Source organism: Arvicanthis niloticus, chromosome 23, assembly GCF_011762505.2.
Source record: "Arvicanthis niloticus isolate mArvNil1 chromosome 23, mArvNil1.pat.X, whole genome shotgun sequence".
NCBI lineage: Eukaryota > Metazoa > Chordata > Mammalia > Rodentia > Muridae > Arvicanthis > Arvicanthis niloticus.
Window position 1 is genome coordinate 17027784 of NC_133430.1, and position 16672 is coordinate 17044455.

The 16672-nt window shown below is 38.1% G+C and overlaps 1 protein-coding gene across 3 annotated transcripts in view; it reads right to left on the minus strand.

Annotated features, from left to right (window-relative positions):
• Catsperb (catsper channel auxiliary subunit beta) overlaps window positions 1–16672 on the minus strand; it is a 143110-nt gene that overhangs the window by 99540 nt on the left and 26898 nt on the right. For 2 of the 3 annotated variants that reach the window (XR_013106641.1, XM_076921394.1), the window contains exons 5-6: window positions 13511–13571; window positions 5071–5166 (exon numbers count right to left, since the gene is read on the minus strand). Coding sequence is in view for 2 of the 3 variants with exons in the window: in XM_076921394.1 (XP_076777509.1) it covers window positions 5071–5166; window positions 13511–13571 (157 nt within the window). In the remaining variant the exon portion in view is untranslated. The remainder of the gene's footprint in view (window positions 1–5070; window positions 5167–13510; window positions 13572–16672) is intronic. The other variant, XM_076921395.1, reaches the window with a different exon arrangement.

Here is a 16672-nt window from a genome sequence, read left to right on the forward strand (position 1 = left end):
ATGTGAGTTCTCTTCTTTCACCATGGACTCAAGGACTTAAATTCATGTTCTCAAGTTTGTGAGACAAGTACTGTCTTAGTAAGGGTTTCACTGCTGTGAACAGACACCATCACCAAGGCAACTCTTATAAGGACAACATTTAGTTGGGGCTGGCTTACAAAATTCAGAGGTTCAGTCCATTATCATCTAGGTATGGCATACAGCATCCAAGCAGGCATGGTTCAGGATGAGCTGAGAATTCTACATCTTCATCTAAAGGCTGCTAGCAGACTACTCACTTCCAGGCAGCTAGAACTAAGGTATTAAAGCCCACACCCACAATGACACACCTACCCTAACAAGACAACACCTCCTAATAGTGCCACTCCTGGGCCCAAGCATATACAAACCATCACAAGTACTTTTACTGGTTGAACCATCTCACCAGCCCTCATATTCTTTTTTTTTTTTCAAAAAATTGTGTGTGGTGTGCATGTGTATGTGCATTGGTGTATATGTAGATACACATAAATATATAGTTGCACATGCACAAGGAGGCTCAAAGTTAATATTGGGCATTTTCTTTGATTGCTCTCCTGTTTATTTATTGTGGTAGGATCAATCATCCCCCAGACTTGAAAACCTGGTGCTCCCAGGTTCAGGCTAGTCTAGCTAGCTAGCTTGCCCTTGACCTCAGCTTGCCCTTGACCTTGTAAGATGGCCTCTGTCTCTGTCTCTGTCTCCCAGGTGCAATTAAGTAAGGGCAATTGCCACAGCTGCTCAATTTTTGCATGTGTCTCTGTACTCCAGTCCTCGCACTTTTGCAGGCAGTGCTTTATCCACTGAACAGTCATTCAGTCTCCCAAGCCCTTCCCTACTACATTGTGCAACTTGATGTTTTCACTCCATGTCTCTGAGGTCAGGTCTGTCTGACACGTGTCTGGTTTTGTACTTGAGTGGCATGTACCTGCATGCTTTTGTTCCTCTCCTTGTTAATAGACACAGATGTTGTTTCCAGTTCTTATCACAGACAAAACTGCATTAAAAAGGATGAACAGGTCTCTTAGACTTATAACTTATTCCTCGAGAGTCACTCTCAATGGGAGTTTGGTGGAAGACTTGCAAAAACTGAAGTTGTGTAGCCTATCTATAGAGATAGATTTAAATCTGTGAATGTATAATGGAGGCTAATGATAATCCTTTATTTTTGTAAGGTTACCAAAGTATTTCTTCCATAAAATGTAATTTTATATAGAGTTATAGCAGATTGGTATTAATACCAGCAAAAAATTAATGCAATTAAAGAGAGAAAACCTGAGGAATATTAACATCTTACACTAACTACAGTGCTACAGGTGATCAATAATATTAGGGCTGGGCATGGTGACACATGTCTTTAATCCAAGTAATTTAGGACAGAGACTGGTGGATTTCTGTAAGTTTGAACCAGACAGGGCTATAGGGTATATTCCAGGCCAAATGGAACACTTAACTAGGTTACATCTCAGAAAAATATTAAGCTGTTTCATGTCAATCAGATAGAAGCCTAAGCATTTGTAACACACAGTGTTCATGAGCTTAAAACAGCTAACCTTTAAAAAAAAATTGTCTTTTTTTCTTTTTTCTCTCTGTTTCTCTCTCTGTTTCTCTCTCTCTCTCTCTCTCTCTCTCTCTCTCTCTCTCTCTCTCTCTCTCAATTTTTATGTGCATTGGTGTTTTGCCTACATGTATGTCTGTGTGAGATCCCCTGGACCTGGAGTTACATATAGCTGTGAGCTGACATGTGAGTTCTTGGAATTGAACCTGGGTGCTCTGGAAAAACAACCAGTGCTCTTAACCACTGAGCCACCTCTCCAGCCTCTAAACCAGCTAACTTTTATTCACACCAATTAATTATTCTACTGGTTATAATGGCACCTGGCACTTGAGAGGCTAAGGCAAGAAGGTGGTGGTACCTTCAATATAGACTGAACTGCATAGTAAGATCTTGTGTTGAGAAAGAAGTTCAAGAACAATTTCAACTATTCTGACTAAAACTGAACAAGATGTTTTGCTGTTGTTCCTCATTATAAAAAGCATTGCAATGTGCTGGTGCTATAGTTCAGTGGTAAAGCACTTGCTAACAATGCTTAAGTCTTCTGGCCTAGGTTCAACCCTCACACTGAAAAAAAAAAGAAAAATGAAACCAACCAAACAATCCAACAATCTACCCACCAGAATTGTGCTTGTGGGCACACAAATATTTTTTTAATAAGCCTGTGATACAATGAAAACTTAGATTCAGATCAAATATATAAAAAGTTAACTTTATACAGCCACTGTTTTGAATGACCCCACAGATATCATAAGTAAATAAAAGTTTTTATAAATTACCTATTAATATATGTACATAACATATATACACACATATATATCATGTACATACCTACATCATATACATAAAATACATATGCACATACACACACACACACATGATCCAGGTGCAGTTCTCAGTGTCCTCATGGAGTCTCATAGCTGTTTGTAACTCCAGTTCCAGGTACTCAAACATGTCAGGAGCTAACAAGCTCAAAACTACCAAGAGATCTTCCTGAGGTGAGACTGCCTTGGATCAACCATCCATGACAGATTTGCTCCCCTAGGCAAAGCCCAGAGGAAATTCACTTTAGGAAAGATTGCTGCTATTAATATGTGTTTCCTGTTATTATTAAACATATGTCACCCTACCACCCCTTTCAAGCAGATCCCTGCAGAACTATGAAGATGTACTGTCTTATAGTGATGCTATATAAACAAGTAGATGATTTCTTTATCCTTAATGATGACACTATAAGCATTCCTAAATTTATAGTAATTATTAAGCTCTTTTAATACCACTGCTATTAAGTCCTTTCTGAGAGTCAAAACTACAGAACTCTGTCAGTCTCCAAGGGTCACCGGTTAATTGCTTCTGATAGTAAGCAGGCTACTATCAGAATAACAGCTGATGAACGTTTAGCCAGATAATTTCTCCTACTGGATATGAACGCAAACATTCTCTGTTGTAAAGTTCTTATTCAATTTATGATTGAATTTATGTGTAAACTTGTGAGGAACTTTTTACCAATTGATCACATACTATGAAAGATGGATAAGTGCTAAAAGCAAACAGAAGAATGAGCATTCCACTTTCCCCCTTTTTCTTAGAGAGCTGTTATAAGAAACTTTTTACAACTTAGAAATAAAAGCTAAAATTGCCTTTCAAAGTGTCCCCTTTTCTTCCTGCAACTTCAGCTAGCAGGCTGAAAGTTAGAGTGTGTAATTCCTGCAGAATTAAAACAAAGGCTACTTTACTTAATCTCTTGCTGTTTGAGGATGAAGTGCTAAATGCCAGAAACTGTAGTTTCTGGCCTCAGAGGAACAAAAAGGAATGCAGAGGACTACAGAAGACAGGTCAGCTACACTAGCAAAGCAACTTAGACTTAGATAAGTAAACTTTATTATTATACAGCTACCCTAAATATCTCTTTTTTATCATTTTTTTATATTTTATTTACATTTAAGATGCCATCCCCTTTCCCCTCCCTAGAAAACTCCTGTCCCATGCTCCCTCTTTCCTTTTTGCTTTTATACAATTTTTTTAAAATGTTAATCAAAGGTTTTATAAGTTTGGTAATGCTCAATCAGAAGCGTAACCCAATACCCAACCTAGATATAAAAACTATCTTTGACTGGTGGAGACCAGTGAACATCTGCCTCCATGCCCCCTCTCTCTTTCTCTCTCTCATCACCTAGCTTCTCCTCTCCTTCATCTTCTCTCCTTACTCCATCTCTTCCTCTCAATACTCCTTCCCACTTAGCTCCTCCTACATATCACTCTTCCTGTTAAAGTAAAACTTTTCTCTCAAAATACAATTAGAGCATACTTATTCCTAATTGTACCAGTGAGGTACAAGATAGTCCTAATACCCAGTCCATCATTTTGTTGACTAACCAGAACCTGTCGTCTCTTCTAACTAAAACACTTACTTTTGATCCTGGCCCTTAGAAATAGCTGAGAGGAATGAACAGACAACAGTCCAGGTTACCTTACATGGATAGTTGGTTTTCAAAACATCAGAAATCCATAGAACTGACGCTACAAATATTTATATATTAATATCCATTCTGATTAGAGACCTGTCTGCTCCTGACAGCTTCCTGTCGTGGATTCTAAGAAGAAATTGAGCATCCTTGGAGTTACTCCAGTTGTGTGGTGACAGCCACTAGGCAAGAATTGCCTCTTTCCATCTACAGACAAATTACTGTCCAGAAAAGGACACACATGCAGAATAGTCGACTGATTATATCTGCCTAGACAGAGTAATCAGCCCTTAATAATCCTGCATCGCTAAGGTCTGTCAGATGACTCTGGGCCAGAAGGCTGAAGATTTGATGCTCCAACGTTCGGTAGTATAGGGGCTTTTCAGGTGTTCAGCAGTCTCTATAAATTGGCTAAGTTTTAGAAGCTATGTTTAGTACTTCCCATAACTTCAGTTAACTCAGTCATTCTGGATTTTCTGATGGGGTTGAAGACCTATAGTCTCATAGCCAATCCTGGCTATTTACTTTGAGAGAAAAGATCTGAGTAGATGGTTTTCAGCTGACATTCATTCTAATACCCTAAATATCTCAAAGGCTTACCCTCATGTCTTGTAAGACAAAGTCTTACCCCACCCTCACCCCTCCACAGAAACTCTTCTCCCTCTGCTGCCTCTAGAGGAACCAGGAAGAAATAAGATCTGCCATGGCTGGCTCCTGGAACAAATACCCTCTTCTGGACTCTTTGAGCTTCCTACATGGTACACATGCATATATGTACACAACACAATCACACATATACAACCTTTAAAGTACTAAAAAACAGATGTCACTAGCACAACAAAAGATTACTCAAATGAAATTCATCCCAGAGATTCAAATATATTTATAATTTGAGTATATATTAAAATATACATTATATATTATATATAAAAGCAATGGTCCTGAACTCTGGGACTTGGCACTATGTGTCAATCATCAAAGTTTGTTCAAAGAGTATGTAAATGACATTCTACTTTTTAGGCTGATATTTACCTCGGACAAGATCCAATAAGGTCCCGTCAGTATCATAAATGTTTAATCCTTCATGCATTGTGATCTTTATAATCCATTGTTCTATAGCTGCGATGTCTAAAAATAAAAGATAAATAACTTTTTATGTGTCATGTTGGTGAAACTGGAAGCTATGTGAACATTACTCTTTTGAAATCATTTTGGGTACATGAATGTGTCAAATTTCATACATTTTTCTGCAAACATTTTTTTTCTGGTAAAATAATGAACAATTGTAAAATCATTTAGCTACCATCACAATGTATTCAATGCTAATAAGTTTAGATCATAATTTCTCTCTTATAACTATGGCAAGGACAATGAAAATCATAAGCCCTTTGTGAAGGGGTGTAATATTATTTTAAAATACTTGTCAGAGGAAAGTACAGGACTTGTGACAGTGGCAATGCTGAGTTTGATGAAACAGGTAAGGAAATGTTAACAACACTTCTCACTCAACTAGTCCCCAAAAATGAAGCAGAAGGGTTACTTCTAAATACATTCTACAACCCAGTATTATCCTGACACCAAACCAATAAGGACAGACCATGATGAGGAAACTCAAAGCCAACATTTCTGGTGAACCTTAAGGCAAAATATCCTCAAGCAAATACTCGAATGGTGGAAGCTGAAGAGATTGTTCAAGTTAAGAGCACTTGCTTCTCTTTTAGAGGATCCAGGTTTAGTTGTCAGCAACCACAAGGCCAACAGAGCCATCTGTAACTCCAGTTCCAGGATTTCAAACACCATGTGAGCTTTGTATGCACAAAATTGACCTGCCTACGTGCAGACATGTCTGGCCTTAGTGAGAGAAGATGCTCATAGCTTGCAGAGATTTGACATGTCAGGGTGGGAGGTCCTTCACCTCCTCAGAGAGGAATGGGAGGAAAGACAATGGAAAGTTTGTGGGAGGAGGTAACAGGAGCAGGGTAGAGAGTGGAATATAAAGTGAATAACAAACAAACAGAGAAAAAACCCAAATAGCCTTCCAGGTTCCATTTGTGCCTGGGAGCTGACACTGTGCTACAGCCCAATGCACCCTCGTACCAGTCCTAAAACAGAAGGATATATTTTCTTCTCAGCACCTCAAAGTACCTTCTCCAAAAGAGATCATATAATTAGTCACAAAAAAGGCCTCAACAGACACAAGAAGATTAAAATAATCCCATGCAGCCAATCAGATCACCATGGACTAAGGCTGGTCTTCAATATCAACAAAAATAATGGAAAGCCCACATACACATGGAACTGAACAACGCTCTACTCAAGGATGACTTGGTCAAGGAAGAAGTAAAGAAAAAATTAAAGACTTTTTAGAATTTAATGAAAAATGAGGACACATCATACTGAAACTTTTGGGACTCCATGAAAGCAGTAGTAAGAGGAAAACTCATAGCTCTAAGTGCCTACAAAAAGAAACTGGAGTGAGTATACACTAACAACTTGGCAGCACACCTGAAAGCTGTAGAACAAAAGAGGCAATTACACCCAAGACGAGTAGAAAGCAGGAAATAATCAAACTCGGGGCTGAAATTAACCAAGTAGAGACAAAAAGAACTATAATTAGAATCAACAAAACTGGGAGCTGGTTCTTTGAGAATATCCACAACATAGATAAACCCTCAGCCAGAGTAATCAGAGACCACAGAGCCAGTATCCAAATTCACAAAATCAGGAATGAAAAGAGAGACATAACAACATAACCAAGGAAATTCAAAAAAATAATCAGATCCTACTACAAAAGTCTATACTCAACAAAACTAAAATACCTGGATGAAATATATTAATTTCTAGACAGATACCAGGTACCAAAGTTAAGTCAGGATCAGATAAACAATCTAAATAGCCCTATAACACCAAAGGAAAGAGATGCAGTCATCAAAAGTCTCCCAACCAAGAAGAGCCCAGGACCAGATGGTTTTAGTGCAGAATTTCATCAGACCTCAAAAAAGAATCTAATACCAACACTCTTCAAACTATTACACAAAATAGAAACAGAAGGAACACTACCCAATTTTTTCTATGAAGCCACAGTTACACTGTTACTGAAACCATGGAAAGAACCAACAAAGAAACAGTACTTTAAAACAATTTCTCTTATGAATATCCATGCAAAAATACTCAATGAAATTCTTGCAAACTGAACCCAAGGACACATCAAAACGAATATCCACCATGATCAAGTAAGCCTCATCTCAGGGATGCAGGAATGGTTCAATATACAGAAATCCATCAATGTAATCCAATATATAAGTTAACTCAAAGAAAGAAAACCACATGATCATCTCATTAGATGTGGAAAAAGACTTGGAGAAAATACCCATTCATGACAAAAGTATTGGAAAAATGAGGAATTCAAGGTGCATACCTAAATATAATAAAAAGCAACATAAATCAAACCAATAGCCAACATCAAGCTAAATGGGAAAGAACTCAAAGCAATCCTAATAAAACCAGGGAGTAGACAAGGTTGCACACACTCTCCCTACCTACTCTCCCTACCTATTCAATATAGTACTGGAAGTTCTAGCTAGAGCAATTAGACAACAACAAAAAAAAAAAAGATCAAAGGGATATAAATTGGGAAGGAGGAAGTCAAGTTGTCACTATCTGCAGATGACATGATAGTATACATACGTGGTTCCCAAAATTCCACCAGACAACTCCTACAGCTGATAAACAACTTCAGCAAAGTGGCTGGATATATAATTAAACAAACAGCAGCCTTCCTCTATTTAAAGGGTAAATGGGCTGAGAAAGAAAGTAGGGAAATAACACCCTTCACTATAGTCACAAAAAAAATATAAAATATCTTCCTGTGTTTCCAACAAAGCAAGTGAAAGATCTGTATGACTAGAATTTCAAGTCTCAGAAGATGGAAACATCTCCCATCCTCATGGATCTACAGGATTAACTTTGTAAAAATGGCCATCTTATCAAAAGTAATCTACACATTCAATGCAATCCCTGTCAAAATTCCAACTCAATTCTTCACAGAGATAGAAAGGCAATTCTCAAATTTATCTGAAATAACAAAAACCCAGGATAGCAAAAGCTGTCTTCAACAATAAGAGAACATCTGGAGGAATCACCATCCCTGACCTCAAGATGTACAATAGAGCAATACTGATAAAAAAAAAAAGTGCATGGTATTGGTACAGAGACAGTCAGGAAGATCAATGGAATAGAATTGAAGTCCCAGAATTAAACCCACACACCTAGGATATCAAATCTTTGACAAAAGAGCCAAAACCATCCAGTGGATAAAAGACAGCCTATTTATCAAACAGTGCTGGCTGAAATGGTTGTCAGCTTGTAGAAGAATGCAAATGGATCTATTTTATCTCCTTGTACAAAGCTCAAGTCCAAGTGTATCAAAGGCCTCCATATAAAACCAGATACACTAAATCAAATAGAAGTGAAATTGAGAAAGGCCTTAAACACATCAGCAAGGGTAAAATTCCCTGTACAGAACACCAATGGCTCAGTCTCTAAGATCAATTATAGACAACTAAAATGGCATAAAATTGAAAAGCTTCTGTAAAGCAAAGGACACTGTCAACAGGACAAAATGGTAACCCCCAGATTGAGAAAAGATCTTTACCAATCCTACATTGGATAGAGGGCTAATATCCAAAATATACAAAGAACTTAAGAAGTTAGACTTCCAACAACCAAATAACCCTATTAAAAATGAGGTACAGAGCTAAACAATGAATTCTCAACTGAGGAAACTAGAATGGCTGAGAAGCACCTAAAGAACTGTTCAAAATCCTTAGTCATAAGGGAAATGCAAATCAAAACAACCTTGAGATTCCACCTCACACCAGTCAGAATGGCTAAGATAAAAAACTCAGGTGACAGCAGATGCTGGTGAGAATGTGGAGAAAGAGGAACACTCCTCCATTGATGGTTAGATTGCAATCTACTACAGCCACTCTGGAAATCAGTCCAGCTGTTCCTCATAAAATTGGACATAGTACTACCTGAGGACCCAGCTATACCACTCCTCAGCATATACCCAAAAGATGCTCCAACATATAACAAGGACATATGCTCCACTGTGTTCATAGCAGCCTCATTTATAATAGCCTGAAGCTGGAAAAAACCCATATGTCCTTCTTCAACAGAGGAATGAATACAGAAAATGTGGTACATTTACACAATAGAGTACTACTAAGCTATTAAAATCTATGACTTCATGAAATATGCAGGACCATGGATGGAAATAGAAAAAGTCCTGAGTGAGATAACATAGTCACAGAAGAGTACAAATGGTATGTACTCATTGACAAGTGTATATTAGAAAAAAAAAAATCTCAAAAAACCCACAATACAACTCTCAGATCATAGGAAGCTCAAGAAGAAGGAAGACCTAAATGTGGATGCTTCAGTCCTACTTAGAAGGGGGAACAAAATAACCAGAGGTAGAGGGAGGGAGGGACCTGGGAAGAAGAGAGCAGGGGGGAAGGAAATGGTGGCAGGATTAGGTGTGGGAGAAGACAGGAGATAAGTACAGAGTTTCAGGAAATTGAATGGAAGTGTGTAGCAGTGGGGGAAGGGGAAATGAGAGTAGCCACTAGAAAGTCCCAGATGCCAAGAAAGCAAGAGGCTCCCTGGACCCAATAGGCATGCCATTAGCTGAAATACCCAACAAAGGGGAGAAAGAACCTGTAGAGAACATATATTGTTGTTAGGCACAGCTGCCAGTTGACGGATGGGGCCACTCACCCGTCTCAAAAATATTAACCCAGAATTTTTCCTGTCCAGCTGCATATGTAGTAAAGAACTGCCTTAACTGGAATCAATGAGAGGCGAAGCTCTTGGTTTTGTGTAGGGCCGATGCCCCAGTACAGGGGAATTCTAGAGCAGTGAGGCAGGAGTGGGTAGGGGAGCACTCTCCTAGTAAAAGGGGGAAAGAGTGAAAGAGATAGGGAGTTTGCAAAGGAGAAATCAGGAATGGGGTAACATTTAAAATGTAAGTAAATAAAATAACCAATAAGAAGTAAAATTAAATTAAAAAAGAAAACCATCTCTCAAAATACTACAAACAAGTCTTTGTTATAGTAAAAGAAGACTCATGATGGAATACATAGTTCAGTAACAAGAGCGCAAACATGGGGAGGACTGCTCTAACCAAGATTGAGACCCTTGCCCCAACTGCTACACCACCTGTGACCCCAAAGAGCTCAGCAGAAGAGAGATCTCTCCCGTCCTGCTGGAGCCCTATCTCCCTTTTAGTCTGTACCTCTAACTGCGCTCAGGGCAGGTTGGCACTGCCACCTACCCAGCTCTGCCTGTCTCCCAGGTGGCTTGCTCTACCACAGACAAAGCACTGCCTACCTCATGTGAGGCCTGCTCCAATCCAGGACACCAAGGCCAACTAACACTAGAAACAACCAGAAGGTGAAAGGCAAGCATAACAACATAGTCAACAAAAGCTGATGCAATGAGGCACCATGAGAACACTACTTTCCTATGACAGCAAGCTCGGGAGACCCTAACACACATAAAGAGCAAAGTGATGACCTTCAATCCAATCTCATGAAGATGATGCAGCCCAATTTAAAAGGATATAAATAATTTCTTTTAAAAAATACAGGAAAACACAGTCAAACAGCTGGAACACTTAAAGAAGACACCAATAAAAATCCCTAAATGAAATACTGGAAAATACAACCCAACAGGTGAAGAAAATGTACAATACACTTCAATACCCAAAAAATTAGAAATAGAAACAGTAATAAAATCACAAATAGAGGCAAACCTGGAGATGAAAAACCTAGGAAAAAGAACAGGAACTACAGACACAAGCATTGCCAACAAATTACAAGAGTTGTAAAAGAAAATCTTAGGCATAGAAGATGCCATAGAAGACATTAATAAACGAGTCAAAAGAAGTGTCAAGGGTAAAAAGTTCCAAATAGAAAACATCCAGAAAATTTGGAACACAATGAAAAGACCAAACATAAGAATAATAGGAGTAGAAAATGTGAAGAGTCCCAATTCAAAGGACCAGAAAACATCTTCACTAAAATCGTAGAAGAAAACTTCTGTAACTTAAAGAAAGAGGAGACAATAAATATACAAGAAGCCTAGAAAACACTAAGTAAGTTGGACCAGAAATGAAAAACCTCCCACTATATAATAATCATATCACTAAGTATACCGAACAAAGAAATAGTATTAAAAGCTGTGAGGAGGAAAAAGGCCAAATATCATATAAAGGCAGACCTATCAGATTTACACCTGGCTTCTCAACAGAGACTCTAAAAACCAGAAGATTCTGGAAAGCTGTCTTGCAGACTCTAAGAGACTATAGATGCCAGCCCAAGCAACTATATTTAGCAAAACTCTCAACATAGAAGGAGAAACCAAGATATTTCATGGAAAAAACAAATTAATGATATCTTTCTACTAATCCAGCCCTGAAGAGGATATTAGAAGCAAAACTCCAACACAAGGGTGGTAACTAAATCCAAGAAAACACAGAGGGAAAAGGAGGAACATCAACTTCCAGTAGTTGGGTATATTAACCTAGAAGTAGCTATGCCAACTACCAAGAGAGAAAATCAATCAACAGGCCTACAGAGCTGTGATACCTACAGACCACAGCAATGACCAGCACAGCAAGATATTGCTTGAGGTGCAAGAGTGGCTCTTATCTCCTGTCTCCCCCATACCTAATCCTGCCCCAACTTTCCCTTCCCTCTCTCCTCTCTTACCCACGTTCTTCCCTCCCTCATCCTTTTATGAACCAAATAATTGAAGCATCCTCACTTGTACCTTCCTTCTTCTTAAACTTCTTAAGGTCTCTGGGTTGTATCATGGGTATTCTGTACTTTTTGGCACATATCCAGTTAGCAGTAAGTACATGCATCAGGAAAATGAATGAAAATATGCAGCTACTGGGGTTGGGGTAAGAGGAAACCTCTAGAAAGTTCGAGAGACTTGGAATGTGAGAGGATTCCAGGACTCCTTAGCCAAAATGCCCAGCAGTGGGAGATGGAACCTGAAGAGACTACCACCAGTAGAAATTCAGGGTTTCCAGTAGAGGGGTGGGTTCACCAATCTACCTTGAAAATTTTTGACCCCGAATTGTTCCTGTCTAAAAGAAATGCAAGGACAGAAATGGAGCAGAGACTGAAGGAAAGGCCTTCCAGTGATCAGCCAAACTTGGGATCCATCTCATGGGCATGCAAAAAACCCTGACATTATTACTGATGCCATGTTGTGCTTGCAGACAGGAGCCTAGCTTTAGCATAACTCTCCTCTGATAGGCTCTACCAGCAGCTGACTGAGACAGATGCTGATACTTATAGCCAGCCATTGGAAGAGTTGGGAGAAAGATTGACGGAACTAAGAGGACAGGGACTTCATAGGAAGACCAACAGAGTCAACTAACCTGGACCCTTGGGAGCTCCCAAAGACTGAATCAAAAACCAAAGAGTGAACACAGGCTGGACCTAGACTCCCTGCATATCTGTAACAAATGAACAGCTTGTTCTTCATGCAGGTCCCCAACAACTGGAACAAGGGCATTCCCCTAACCTGTTGCCTGCCTGTAATCCATTTCCCCCTAAATGGATTGCCTTGGCTGGCCTAATTAGGAAAGATGTGCTTAGTCTCTCAACAACTTGGCAGGAACTAGCAGGTGAGTGTGGGTGGGTGACACCTATCAGGGGGCTTCTCAGAGAACTAGAATGTGAATTTAGGGAAAAGACTTGCATAAAGGAATGCTGGCAAGAGAGGAGAGCTAATATTGGGTTATAAAGTGAATAAATACATTTTTAAAAATGATTTGATTGTATTAACTAAATTATTAGTTCATAATATTGAACAATACATATTCTAAAACAAACAAACAAAACAGAACAAAATTTCCTCCAGAGAGCTTGCCTTGGCTCAGCAACTTCAGTGGGTTAACCGAAAGATACAAATTCAGAGCAGAAAGGAAGTTTCTTGGGTACCTCCACCCAGCTGTGTAAGGGAGTAAATATTTGCTGAGATAGAGACTGACCAGACATCCCAGAAGAGAGAGATGTTCTGACTGTATGTCTGGACACATGCTTGTAGAGAGATATTGTACTGCAGATTTTGGGGACTCACACCCCATGTGAGGGTGGGCTTTCTAGTGATGTGGCTGCATTTGAGTTATCTGTATTTCTCCTAAGTAACCCCTCACAATATGCTTAGTTAAGCCTAAGAAAAATTCAGTTCACCAAAATGGACATGGTGTAAACCTTGTTCTTGGTCTGTTGCTGGCTTACTTCCTGGATTGAGTAGACATGTGTGTTGTATTTCTCCATGAAAAGTCCGTCATCAATAACTGAGGTAAGACCTGATTTATTTTATGAAGTCAGTGATGCTAAATTTGTCAATGCAGGCCCATGAGTATAAGAATTACTTAGATCACTCTTACCTGTGTTTACTGTGATGTTTTCTCTAGGAATATCAATTATCCACTGAAGCTGATTACTGAACTTGAAGACAGAGGAATCAGATTACATTATTTTGCAATGTTAATAACAAAACTTATTTTGGTGTATTCTGCACAACTTTTTAAAATTAAAATTAGTCAACAATATCCAAATACATACACATTTGTATACCTATAGAGAAAGGTCTTTCACTAGCAAATTTCACTGCTAGGGAATTTTCCACATGTACACTTACAGATGAATAAAATGACACACACTCAAGGATATTTTGCATCATTTTTTGTAATAGCAGATTGATAGCACTGTTAATAAGACATAACATTATATAGTTGCATTGAACAACCCAAGAAGAGTCAAGGAATGGAGCTGGCAGAACATTTGAAAAGTAAAGAAAGAAATTCCAGGAAAAAGAGAACAATAAGAATGGGGAGTTCTAAGATTTACAACAGAAAACATGTCTAAAGCCTCCTGCTACACCAATCCAAAAAACATCCCAGAACAGCTTTAAAAAGAAAAACAATGGAAGCCAAAATCAAACCACAGAGATAATAACCATTAGAACTATAGGTATGAGAGTTTGTGAGATTTTTTTATTGTTACCAAGGAAATCATCTGCCTTTTAAACTAACAGTAAAAATAGCACCTCTTTGAAGAACAAACCAGAATCCAGAGTCAACACATGTTTGCTTCAGTGTCCAGTTTTCAACAACAACAAGAAGAAACACGATAGAAAAATAAACAGACAAATGAAACTCATATTATGGAGGAAATGAAGACAATCAGTTGACTTAAGTTTCAGGGAACAGACAATGGATTAAATGCTGTACTTAAAAATCTGTGCAAGACATAAGGAAACTGTCCCAATGAGTGAGTGCATTGGTAATTCTGAACCGTAGAAAAGGCACACAGACAAAACCACGTAGAAACAATAAGGCTGTGAGGATGATAGCTGAAGTAAATCCACACTGAATAGGATCAATAGGAGACTGAATAAGATCAATAAAGAATACCTGAATTTAGAGATATATACAAGTGACCCAATAATACAAAAGAAGAAAGAAGGAGCATGGCTGAAGACAGTAACAAGGCACTACAGATTTTAAAAAGTTAAAGGGGGGACTTTAACATTTTTAGAATAAGACATGAGATATTGCCTTAAATAAAAAGAATACAACATTGCAAAAAAAATCAAGAACAAAAATGGTACATATTTGAGAGTGTATATTTAACCTAATGCAAACTTTACATGATATGCACATTTATGGAAATACCATCAGATACCCACTAATATGTACATTTTTATATATTTATGCATCAGTTAAATTTAGAAAAAATGAAAATGTCTATAAAGAAATATAAGAGTTTTAGAAATTTGTGGGTTGGACAACATCTTGCCTTCTAAAATTTGAATAATTAGCGTTCCAAGGAAAAAACAAACAAACAAACAAAGGGGCAAAAAAGAACACGAAAATAATTATTCAGGGCTTTCAACATTTGACAAACACAAATTATGGAGCTCAGATATCCAGACAAGAAGGTAGAAAGAGAAAAATTTGAACATGTGCAGAGACAAGTGACAAATAACATACAGAAAGAATGATTACATTTAAAGCCAACTTCTTATCTAAAAACAATAGTGGCAAGTGACTTTAGAATTGGGTGTTGCAAGTGCTGAAAGAAAATTAGGTCAACGAGAAATGGTATATCTGATAAAATTATCTTTCAAAACTTTGGTGACTAATGAAAATCTATTAGAAGTAACAATATATTTAGCAGAGTTGTAAAAGAAAAGTACACAAAAGTGAAATGTTCTCCACATAGATTTAATAGCGTAAATAAAAACGAATACCCTTGAATACCACATGACATTGTTGGAAGAAATCAAACGATATCTAAATAAATAAACAGAATGATGTCTTGCTCATCAGTTGGAAAGTCTACATTATAAAAATGCCAGTCTTAACCAACTTTATTTGCAGATTAAACACAGTCCAAGCAGCTTATTTTGTAGTCACTGGCAAGGTTATCTGAAAACTAAGGAAACAAAAGGGACTCAAACTAGGCAAAAAAATAGTCAACTGAGGAAGAGTGAATTGAGGCTTCTTCAATATTTAGCACAATGCCATGATATTAAGATCACATGTTGTTCAGGAATGGCATATATAGCTTGATCAGGCTAGTCCTTCTTGTCCTAGGAATAATTTATTTCTGTCCATTGTGTTAAAGCTTATCTTTAATAACATCAACATTTTGGCAGCCAAACTACATGGCTTTTACCTGAAAATGGACCTCCAGACATAATTATTAAATTAACAGGCTGGCAAGCCAAGGATGGGTAAGATTCTGCACAGAGCCTTACCAACCTAAGACAGAAGTGCATTGCCTTTGATAGTGCATATTCCATGACAGGTAAGGAAACCATTCTTGTCAGAATGACCTATGACAGGCTCAGTCTTGTTAACAAAATAAAAAAGGGAGAGAGGTGGAGAGCCTTTAGGGCTGCTTGGCAAGAAGCTGACATGGGCCAAGGACAAGGAAAGGGGCTTCTTGGCAGGAATATGACATTGGCCAAGGACAAGAAAGTAGACTTCAAGCAGGAATCTGACACTAGACTAGAACGAAGAAGTAATTTCAGGTAGGAGTCTAAATCGTAAGCTACAACAAAGAAGTAATCTCAGGCAGGAATCTAAATATTAGGCCAGAACAAAGAAGTAATTTCAGACAGGAATCTAAATTTTAGGCTAGATCAAGGAAGTAGGCTTCAGACATGAAAATGACCTTGGGCTAGGACAGGGAAGTAGGCTCAGATACTTTGGTCATCCTGATAAGCCTTTAGAAACAGTGATCACTGGAGTGTTCATGTAACTGGGTTTGATGCCTTGCTTTTTCTTTGACTATTTGTGTTTATTGTATTATATTGTATTGTTTGTTCCTTGACTATTTGCTTCTATTGTATTGCTAGACCTCAACCTAGAACTGACTTTAATACATGCATGTAATCAAAAAGGTATAAACGCATAAAGGAAGAGGGGGTATAGGATAGGGGCTTTTAGGAAGGGGAAGTGGGGAAAGGGGATGACATCTGTATTGTAAATAAATAAAATATCCAATAAAAAAATTTCTAAAACGGTGCTGAAGGGATT